This window comes from Musa acuminata, chromosome BXJ1-4, assembly GCF_036884655.1.
Source record: "Musa acuminata AAA Group cultivar baxijiao chromosome BXJ1-4, Cavendish_Baxijiao_AAA, whole genome shotgun sequence".
NCBI lineage: Eukaryota > Viridiplantae > Streptophyta > Magnoliopsida > Zingiberales > Musaceae > Musa > Musa acuminata.
In genome coordinates this window covers 9,101,974-9,113,024 of record NC_088330.1, presented here as the reverse complement: position 1 = coordinate 9,113,024, position 11,051 = coordinate 9,101,974, and the positions used below count along the sequence as shown (strand labels likewise).

The window sequence follows — 11,051 nt, the reverse complement described above, 5'->3', positions numbered from 1 at the left end:
TTAAGAAGGAACATCTAATTGAAAGCAAAATCCTTCTAGGCTTGTATTATGTCAAAACAGGATATCATCAATTGAAACCTAATATTCTAATAAAATTATTTACTAAAAAATAATTTTTAAATGGATCTATTAGCAATTAAATAAACATAATTCAATTGAATTTAATACATTAAATATTAAGGACTAATATAAATTAGTGGATCGAGGCGATCAAAATTAGCAGACTATTTTCTTGGACCTATAATTCAAATTCAAAACCTCAAATAAATCTGAAATTTGATATATAATCATAATCGTTATCTCTTTATTTTCTTCATAATTAGAGTGATTAGGATTCGAGTCACCAAATATAATTTCTCCATTTGTGATCGTCCTCAGGTTCTCTAATGATATTATTGTATGTGACATTGACTCTCTCCATATTCGATATGATCATATCTTTTTAGATTTAGTGAGATCATCACATGCATTAAGTCTTTATATAACTCGTTTATTTTATGTTTCCTTACAAGAAGATTACAGGTGAACGTAGACAGCGTGGCCGGGCCCCATACATGTATGGCCCACATCTATGAAATGAATCTGTCCCCCCTCATCGATCCAGTCTATGACGGAGACATCAGTGTCGAAGCGCACTCGACCCCTAATTCCGTCTTCGCCCGTCTCCTCGTTCGCCGGCTGCTTCCGGGCCGTCGCCACTTCCTCTCCGGCCTCTCTTCGCCCTTCCCCTCGTTCGCCGTCTGCTTCGGAGCCGTCGCCATTTCCTCTCCGGCCTCTAGGTAACTCTCTCCCTCCGTCTCTCTCCTTTGCTTTCTGATGTATGTTTTCATGATTTCTTGAGGGTTTTCATCTGGCTGGAGCCGAAAGCCCCTTTTTCGCTTGCTTGCTTTCTTCTTCTGCTTTTTGGGAGTGGCATCCGTCTTTGTTTTGGCGTGATTGAGCACGGAACCTATTTGCTTGAATGCATGCTCGAAACTCGTGTGTAGTAGTTGTTTCTTCGGGTAAAACCAACGCACTACGCACCTTGATCAGCAAGCCAAGCTCCAAGATTGTGGTCGGATGAACGCGTTCTTCTTTATCTGAGAGGAGCGAAGAAGATGGCAGAGATGGAGAGAGACCACGACGAGACCGATCTTAAAAATCCAGATCTGGATCGTACGATCTTGCGATCCTACGGCGTGGATCGAAGTGGTTGTTGAACCAGATAGAAGCATGGGCTCGGGCTGACCAAACGGAGTCGCTGTCCCTCTTTCTCTTGGCTGACCAAATCTCTCTGCTTCTTCCCTTCTCCCTCCGATGGCCACCGTTCTCTATTCCACCAAACAGAGTTGCTGCCACGAGCTCCTCTCCTCTCTGTTTCTTACACAGTCCCGCCGCGACCATCCTCCCTTCTCTTCTCCTTTCCCGCCTCTGCTTATATCGTCCAACGGCAGGCCCTCCTATGCTTCTTTCGTCGAACATCACCACCCTCCTCTATTTCTTTGGTCGAGAGGCAATTTCCGCCTTCTTCGTCGAACAACACCCCCTGTCTTCTCTCCTCCTCCCCTCTGCTTCTTTCGTCGAACAACACCCACCACACCCCCTCCTCCCTTCTCTCTCTCTCTCTCTCTCCTCTGCGCTCCTCCTCAGCTTGCTCTACCAAGAGAGCCGCGCCGTCACCGAGCTCTCCGCAGGTCCCTTCCTTCTCTCTGCATCTTCACACCCTCCACCCTTCTCTCACTTACCGACACCTCCCTCCCCCAAGCTTTCCCCTCTTCTTCTTGCTAAGAAGGGTTATCTTTTGTTAATATTAATTTATGAATTGTTTAAAGGGCTGAATTTGACATTGCTGGTAGTTTGGGTTGTTTTGGATTGCCTCAGATGAATTATCGGCAAGAAGTGGACCTTGATAATCGTTGATTTTCTTGATGAAATTCTTGGAATTTTGATGTTAACATTCTTTAGTTTTGTCATTTTGGTTGTTATATATGGACAATGGGGCACATTAATGTGTTATAGATGGTTAAATGAATTAAGTCGGTGGTTTAGTAGTGACATTTTGAATAGGAAACGTTATGAAACTTATGTATTGACTACTTTTTATTCTAATAATTGTATTTCTCCTTAATGATATTTTTCACCTATGTTTGTTTGGGCAAGCACTTTTTGCACCTACCACCTTTGACAACACTGGTTTGATCATGAATGAATGTAAATATGCTTGGTGAAAATTATTCCTAGTATATATTTTTGCAAATTTGTTTGTCGTACAATTCCTACAATCGAATATCGTTGTAATCTTAATACGTTAAAGGACTTGTAACTTTGTTGATGAAAAATATATTGGTGCACTTTTTGGGCATGCAAATGCTTTCTTGCTATTTTGCTTCTATGTAGATAAACAATATGCCTAGACAAAATTGATTTTGCAACCAATATGTTGTATTCTTTGAGGCACCTTTTTCCCTTGCATGACTTTATAATTTTATCAAACTAAGTTTAGCATTATGATGTCATGAATATGGACCTAAAAATAATGTGATGAGGTTCAAAGCTAAAATATGGTAAGAGCTGAAGTTCGATGAACTGCTTGGTAATTTCTTGAGTTTGTCCTTAAGGAAGCCACTGGTAGAGTAATGTTTTAATGAGCTTGATTGTCTGTTATGGTGTAAATAACATGATAAAATTGTTTGGATCCAAATAATTGGATTATTGGATTGTGCTGCTCTCAAACTCAGTTGGTGATGATTTGGTAAGATTAGGTTGGATATGCTTTTGGTTTAGTTTCGTGCAACCAGAATTGAGTTAATTTTCATCTATATAGATAGATAGATAGATAGATAGATATAGATATAGATATATGTTTTGAAACTTGCCACTAGAAACCAGATATTTTTTTTAATAGCTGGAATTGCATTCTGTTCCTATCTGCATTTGGCCTAACATACATTTGACTCTTGTTTCTTGTCTCTAAATGATTTTATGGTGGAACTCTTTCTTTTTCACTTGCTGCTTAACTTTAGTATACATGTAGCAAATGTGATCTTAGCCTTTGAGATTTACTGACATTTGTATTGCTTTTTCATGCATTTCTGCCTCTGTTGGTTCTTTGTAGGTGAAGAGATCCTTTTTAGTCCTAAGAAGAAGAAAGGATGGACCAATTTGACGATTCTAAACTCTTCTGGGCAGCTCTAGTGTCTCTGTATGTCATATGCCCGCTCACTATTGCATCCCTCCAGTTCCTAGTCGCGCCCTATGGGAGGCATGCCCAGCCTGGATGGGGGCCTCCTTTGCCTGCAGCACTCGCCTGGTTCCTTATGGAGAGCCCTACCCTCTGGCTCACGCTCATCCTCTACCCCCGTGGCCATTATTGCTCCCACCCTATTCCCCTCATTATCCTCACCCTCTATCTCCTCCACTACACAAACCGCACCGTCATCTACCCCCTCCGCCTCCACTTCTCCAAGTCGAAAAAGATGAAGCCTAAAGACTTTCCCCTCTACATTGCCCTCGTCGCATTTGCCTTCAACCTCCTTAACGCCTACCTCCAGTCCCGCTCCATATCTCATTACACTGACTATCCCACCACCTTCTCTAATGGATGGTGGTGGATTTGCTTGCGGGTGGCAGCAGGGATGTTGCTGTTTTTTTGGGGCATGGCCGTGAACATATCTTCAGATTCAGTATTGCTGAGGTTGAAGTCAGAGGGGGGAGGATACAAGATACCCAGGGGAGGGTGGTTTGAGTTGGTGAGCTGCCCCAACTACATGGGTGAGATGATGGAGTGGCTCGGTTGGGCAATTATGGCGTGGTCGCCAGCAGCCCTGGGCTTCTTCCTATACACCTGCTCCAATCTGGGGCCTCGAGCAAAGGCGCACCTTCAGTGGTACCGGCAGAAGTTTGGGGATGAATACCCCAAGTCAAGGAAGGCATTCATACCCTTTGTCTATTGAGCTGCCTCTCAGTTTGATCTCTGCATCTTGAATATCAGGATTTATACAAGAAACATTTACCAGCCTTTTTAACCGAATACTGACTGCAAATACTTGCCTAAACAATATCAGGGTTTAAATAAGAAACATTTAGAAGCCCCTTTTTCAGTCAATACTGACTGATGGTTCTTCATTGTCACCTCCATTCTGTTCTGATTAATAACTTATCATGTTTGTTTCACTGCAAATACTTGCCTAGTAGTGATTTAGCTTCTAATTTTGACATTGAAAATATTATGTTGCAGATCCATTGTTCCTATGCTTTTATTGGATTGCTGGATGTCAATTTATCGATTTCTTATATATATTGAAGACAAATTTGAACTATATTGTATAAAGAAAATGCATCCTGTAAATTCATAGATGTAGCTAGTTCAGTACTATGAATAAATACCCAGCCTAAATCTGCAAACTACCTGAACCATTATGATTCTTAACACACTTGGATTTACATTTATCAAGGAGTTATTGCTGTCATGTCACCAAAATGATATGCCACAACTTGAAACCTTTTGGATCTGCAAAGCTCTAACTACAGGTAAAGAACTAATTTCCATTCTGATATCCAAACACCAATGGAAGATCAGAGCCTAAAAGCTGTGCAAGTGACATCTATTGTTGGGTGCAACTGGATTTGTTGCACTCATTCCACATTCTTATTTCATTTAAAGAACCTCTCAATTACTCTGTTAAATTTCAAAATTTCAATCTAAGTACCTTTGTGAATGTTGGTTGTCTGCCTTGGAGTTTGCTGGCTTTACTAATACAAGGGGTATACTTTTCATGGAGTTTGGATTCTTAATTTCCATTAGGGTTGAACTATGCTGTTAGTAATGAACCATCTAAGGCCTGATGTAGGTAGAGGATATAGCACCATGTAAATCTTCTATGGGTTATTTTTGTTGTATTTTATATATTGTTGATTCTCTTAAATCTTTTTGGTATCAGAGCATATATTGTACAACTACACAATGAGCACCAATATACTGCTGTTTCCAAATGAATTAAACTGACATTTTCATGAAAAATTGTTGTAACTGATTGTCTCTCAAAAGGGAAATGAGATTAAAGTAAGTAACTACTGTGGTGAGTGGGAGATGATCACCAAAAGAGACTGAATGGAAGCAGTACATGAGAAGTATTGTGTGGTGAACAAGAGATGCACCTGCTGCAGTCTTCACCAAGAGGGACTCAGGTTGGAAGTAGTACATGAGAACTACTGTGGGTGGTGGAAGAGAGATGCATCTGCTGCAGCCTATATTGGTTCACCAAAGGGGACTGAGATTGCAAGTACATCAAAGCTACTGCATGGTGAAATGGAGATTCACCTGCAGCAGAGCTAGTGAGTTTTGTTTGATCTTTTTTAACAGAAGACTGGATTCGAACTCAGTATCTCGTAATACATTATTCTTTATCAATTAAGTTCGTTGATACTTTCGATTCATAAGTTCTTGTTGCTCAATAAACCATTGTGCAGGGTGCGTTCTCTCTCTAAATTGACCTTGGTTGTGTATCCATGTATAGTTTTCTCTCTCGTATAAATATTAGACTATTTCTATTTTGAGTGGTACAACGAAACTTAGACGAATAACCTCAATGACTTCAACACACACGCCACAATATAGCAATAATCACATCATGCAAAGAAAAAAAAAAGGGTTAAGGTTTATTTCAACCTTTATTATTTTTGTCATGAATATCTTATGTCCTTATGATTTATTTGTATATAAAATAACTTTTATATTTCTAAAAATATGGTATATAATTTTTTTCCTGCAAGTTTGAGTTAATAGACGTTAGAATTATGTTGATTCATGATAAATTATTAATATAATAATATATATAATTTAAGTTTAAAAAATCAGTGAAGATTTATTTTAGCCCGTGTTTAGAATAACTCATATATTTTAAAAAACATAGCATATAAACTACTCCTATCAAGTTTGAGTTAATAGACATTAGATCCTACTTATATGACATGTTACACGTTGACTCATAATAAACTATTAATATAATGATACGTATAATTTAAGTTTTTTAAAAAATTGAGACTTCCATCATTGGCAAGAGGAGGCGTTATCGTGAAAGCAACCATCATCAGTAGCACCGAGCTGTCATTGCCTAACAGGGTGTCATACACACACAGCTCTCCCGTGTTGACGACGAGCTCAAGAGTTTCCGATCTTGCCTTAGTTGGATGCGCGTCGACTAGTCTGACGTTAAACACACAATGGTCTCCTAGTCCCTCTTCCTCCTTCTGGGCATATTAATCCTCATCGCTTCCCACTTCGTCCTCTCTTGTGTCGTCACTTGTCACGTCTACGACATGGTAGTCAAACTCTCTCTCACATCTGCCTTCGGCCTCTCCTACCTTTGTCTCTCCGCCTTCATTCGCCGCTTCCTCTTCCTCGATAAGCTGGTCGAGGAGAGCGAGCGGGTCTCAGAGGGCTACATGAACCAGCTCAACTGTTTCTTCCACTTGCTCTTCGTCTTCATGATGCTATGCTTTGCGGGGGAGATAGCTTACAAGATATGGTGGTACTCGTCGAGATTAGAATGAGTGTCGTTCATGGTGGCGGGCAGCACCGTGGTGACATGCGCCCTGTAGCTGGTGAGCTGGATCTACCGGATGCCACTCGCTAACTCCAGGGTACATGCCATCACGTTGCTTGTCACGATGCTACTCGCCACTATGAACGACACCTGCTCCAATCCCGACGAGCACCACCATACCTTACAAACCACCTTCCTCATGAAGATGTAGAAGTATGAGAGGCCGGAGGCGGAGGTGAGGGAGAGTTGGACTACCATGTGTTAGTTTGGCAAGTCCTATAGTCCCACATCGGGAAAATCAGACTTGTTGTCTCGTATTGGAACTATAAATAAGGGTTTGGGCTTTGAAGTCAGAAGCACCACAAGTTGCACCACAAATGGCACCACAAGAAAAACCTAAGTGTTTGCTTTGGGTTTAAGTCCACACTCAGTTAAATAGTTTGGGCTTATACATTGGGTTTTTTCTTGTTTAGTATTTTCGGGTGTTTTATGGCCTAGGAACATCTTCCTAAGGCATTTGTAATAGTCTCTTTTATAGTAGTGATTTGCTCCTCTTTCATCCGTAGATGTAGGTCAAGGTTAATTAACCGAACCATATAAATCTGGTGTTCTTGTCGCTTTTATCTTTTCGCTTTATTGTCTTTGTTGGGTTGCCAAAATTACCCTTTGGTAAATTTCCTGGGACTAGTTCTAACAAACTGGTATCAGAGCCTGGTTCTGGGATCTTTTGGCAACAATGACAATAACAAATATCGTTGTCGAGAAATTCAACAGAAATGTCAACTTCGGCATGTGACAACTCAAGATAGAGGCCATTCTGATTCAAGACGGAGTTGAATTGGCACTTCAGGGAGCTGAGAACATTCCAGATGGTACGTCAAAGGAAGATTTTGCGGGTATGGATAAGAAGGCCCGATCCAACATTATTCTAAATTTCCTGCTCTGACGAGGTTTTATGGGAGAGCATGTGGGACAAGCTTAAAGCCTTATATATGAAGAGGAAAATAGAGAATCGTCTCTATTTAAAGCAGAGTTTGTATATGCTTCGGATGACTGAAGGTACATCTATACTCTCACATCTTGATAAATTTGATTCCTTGATCATAGATTTGGAGAATATAGATGCAAAAATTGATGATAAGGATAAGGCCTTGTTACTTTTGTGTTCTCTTCCCCAATCTTTTAAGCATTTCTGTGAAACTATGATTTATGGAAAAGAAACAATTTCATATCAAGAAATTAAATCTGTACTAAAATCTAAGGAGCAGATAGATAGAGATATCACTGGGGAAAGTAGAGAGAATCAAGCTGAAGGTATGGTTGTTAGAGGGAGAATAAATAAAAGAGAATTTGATAGTAGTAGAGCTAAATATAGATCTAAATCCAGACATAGAAATTTGGAATGCAAATATTGTCATAAAATAGGGCACATTAAGGTTGATTGCTTTAAATTGAAAAATAAATTAAAGCAAAAGAAAAAAATTGTTGAGAAAACTACTAAATCCGCTGAAGCTAGTGTAGCAACTAATGAGAATGTTGGAAATATTTTCTCTGCTACTGATCACATGTCTCCTAATAGAGATTTGTTTTCTACATATGAATCTAATAATGGTAAAATTGTTTTGATGGGCAATAATGCAGCATATGATGTTGTTGGTAGAGGAACAATTCGAATTAAAATGCATTATGGTATTGTGAGGACGCTCACTAGACATGTTCCTGATTTAAAAAAGAATCTCATCTCTTTAGGCACCCTAGAGGCCCTTGGGTGTAAATACACAACTAAAGGTGGAGTTATGAAAGTTTCTAGAAGTGCTCTTGTTGTTATGAAAGCTTACAGATCTGGTAGCTTATATATTTTGTAGGGAACTATTGTCATAGGCTCAGTTGTAGTCTCGTCATCATCATTGTTTGATTCTGATATCACCAAATTATGACATATGTGTTTGGGTCATATGAGCGAAAAAGGTTTGAACATGTTGAGCAAAAGGGGTCTACTTTGCGGACAGAGTACTGGGCCACTAGATTTTTGTGAACACTGCATTTTTGGAAAGCAGAAAAGAGTTAGTCTCAATTCTCCGGCAGTTCACAAAACAAAAGGTACTCTTGACTATATTCATTCAGACCTTTGGGGTCCAGCTCATGTTCAATCTAAGGGTGGTGCCAGGTATATGTTGACTTTCATTGATGATTATTCCAGGAAAGTTTGGGTTTATTTTCTGAAGCATAAAAATGATGTTTTTCTAACCTTTAAACAATGGAAGGCTTTGATTGAGAAACAAACAGGTAAACAGATTAAGCGGCTTTGAACAGATAATGGCATGAAATTTTGTGAAGGTGACTTTAATGAATTTTACAAAAATGAAGGAATTATTCGGCATCACACTGTTAGGATGACGCCTCAGCAAAATGGTGTGGTCGAACGTATGAACAGAACACTCTTGGAGAGAGCAAGGTGTATGATCTCAAATACAGGGTTGATAAAGGACTTTTGGGCAAAGGCAATTAATATGGCCTGTTACGTTGTCAACCGCACTCCTTCTGTAGCACTTAACTTTAAAACTCTGGAGGAAGTTTGGTTAGGTACTCCTGTTGATTACTCTGATTTAAAATTTTTTTGGTGTCCAGCATACATGCATGTAAATGAAGGAAAATTAGAGCCTTGAGCGAAAAAGTATATTTTCCTTAGGTATGCTTCTGGGGTGAAAGGATACAGATTATGGTGTTCTGATCCAAAATCTCCAAAATTTATAATTAGTAGAGATGTTACTTTTGATGAATTGTTTATGTTATCTTCCAAAGAGGATTCTACTAGTTGTACAAATGATAGTGCGCAGAAGCAGGTGGAGCTTGAGATTGGTAGTTCTAATTCTTTTAAGTCGAACTCTTCTACTCAAAGAATGCCAGTAGGTGGTCCCGAGTCTACTGACGCAGATGATCCAAAGGAAGAGCAATATTCCATAGCCAAGGATAGACCACGGAGAGATATTCGACCACCACAAAGATATGCAAATTTGGTTGCATATGCTTTGTCTATTGTAGAAGAAACAAGTGAAGTTGATGAGCCTACTTCCTACGCAGATGCAGTTTCTTGTGATAATTCCGCTAAGTGGTTAATTGTGATGAATGAAGAAATTGAATCTCTCCATCAGAATAGAACTTGGGATCTTGTGAAGCCGCCTTCGGATAAAAAAATTGTTGGATGCAAATGGGATACTATTGCCGAGGGAAAGGTTCTTGTTCAGAAAATTCATACGAATGACAATCCAACTGATATGCTTACGAAGCCTCTTCCGGTTTACAAGTTCAAGCAATGCTTGGACTTGGTTGGTGTTCATTATTGGTAATTGCCCGTTAGGGCTTTTATGAAAAAAGGTGGAGCAAGTTTTATTGGGACATGCCAAGTTGGAGATTTGTTAGTTTGGCAAGTCTCATAGTCTCACATCGGGAAAATCAAACTTGTTGTCTCGTATTGGAACTATAAATAAGGGTCTGGGCTTTGAAGTCAGAAGCACCACAAGAAAAACCTAAGTGTTTGCTTTGGGTTTAAGTCCACACTCAGTTAAATAGTCTGGGCTTATACTTTGGGTTTTTTCTTGTTTAGTATTTTCGGGTGTTTTATGGCCTAGGAACATCTTCCTAAGGCATTTGTAATAGTTTCTTTTATAGTAGTGATTTGCTCCTCTTTCGTCCGTGGATGTAGGTCAAGGTTAATTGACCGAACCACGTAAATCTAGTGTTCTTATCGCTTTTATCTTTTCGCTTTATTGTCTTTGTTGGGTTACCAAAATTACCCTTTGGTAAATTTTCTAGGGCTAGCTTTAACACCATGTCATAGAAGCAACGAGTGGGGGCGCAAAAGAGGATGAAGTAAGAGGCGATGGGGACGAAAATGCCTAGAAGGAGGAAGAGGGACCAGGAGACTATTGCATGCCTAGCATCGAATTTGTTGATGTATATCCACTTGAGGCAAGATCGAAAACTCTTGAGCTCATCATCAGTGCGGAAGAGGTTGCATGCCTATGACACCCTACTAGGTAGCAACAGCTCAGTACTATTGTTGGTAGTCACTTCCACAATAATACCTCCTCCCACTATTAATGGTGGTCTTAGTTTTTCTATACTTAAATTATATGTATCATTATATTAATAATTTATTGTGAGTTAGTATGCCACATAAGAAGACTCTAACATCTATTAACTCAGACTTATCGGGAGGGACTTATATACTATATTTTTAAAAATATATGGGTTATTCTAGACACGAGCAAATCATAAAGACTTAAGAGGTTGATGACCAAAATCACAAGGACTAAAATAGATCTTAACTCATTTTTTAAACTTAAATTATAAGTATCATTATATTAATAATTTATTATAAATTATCATAGTACTATTCTAATATTTGTTAATTTAGACATGATGGAAGAATTTATATGATATATTTTTTAAAACATAAAGGTTATTTTAGATATGAATAAATGATAACGATTTAAAAGATTTATGGTTAAAATTACAGGATTAAAA

The 11,051-nt window shown here is 39.0% G+C and overlaps 1 protein-coding gene across 2 annotated transcripts; it reads left to right on the top strand.

Moving 5' to 3' along the window:
• The first annotated feature begins 601 nt into the window (after window positions 1-601).
• Window positions 602-4,228, top strand: LOC135583217 (steroid 5-alpha-reductase DET2-like). 2 transcript variants are annotated; one of them, XM_065165050.1, is made up of 2 exons: window positions 602-779; window positions 3,095-4,228. In XM_065165050.1, exon 2 carries the CDS (start codon window positions 3,132-3,134, stop codon window positions 3,930-3,932), a length of 801 nt encoding a protein of 266 aa, XP_065021122.1. In that variant the 5' UTR covers window positions 602-779; window positions 3,095-3,131; the 3' UTR covers window positions 3,933-4,228. The 2 variants fall into 2 exon arrangements, with proteins under 2 accessions (XP_065021122.1, XP_065021128.1); XM_065165056.1 differs by lacking the exon at window positions 602-779 and adding an exon at window positions 793-1,673.
• The last annotated feature ends 6,823 nt before the right edge of the window (window positions 4,229-11,051 follow it).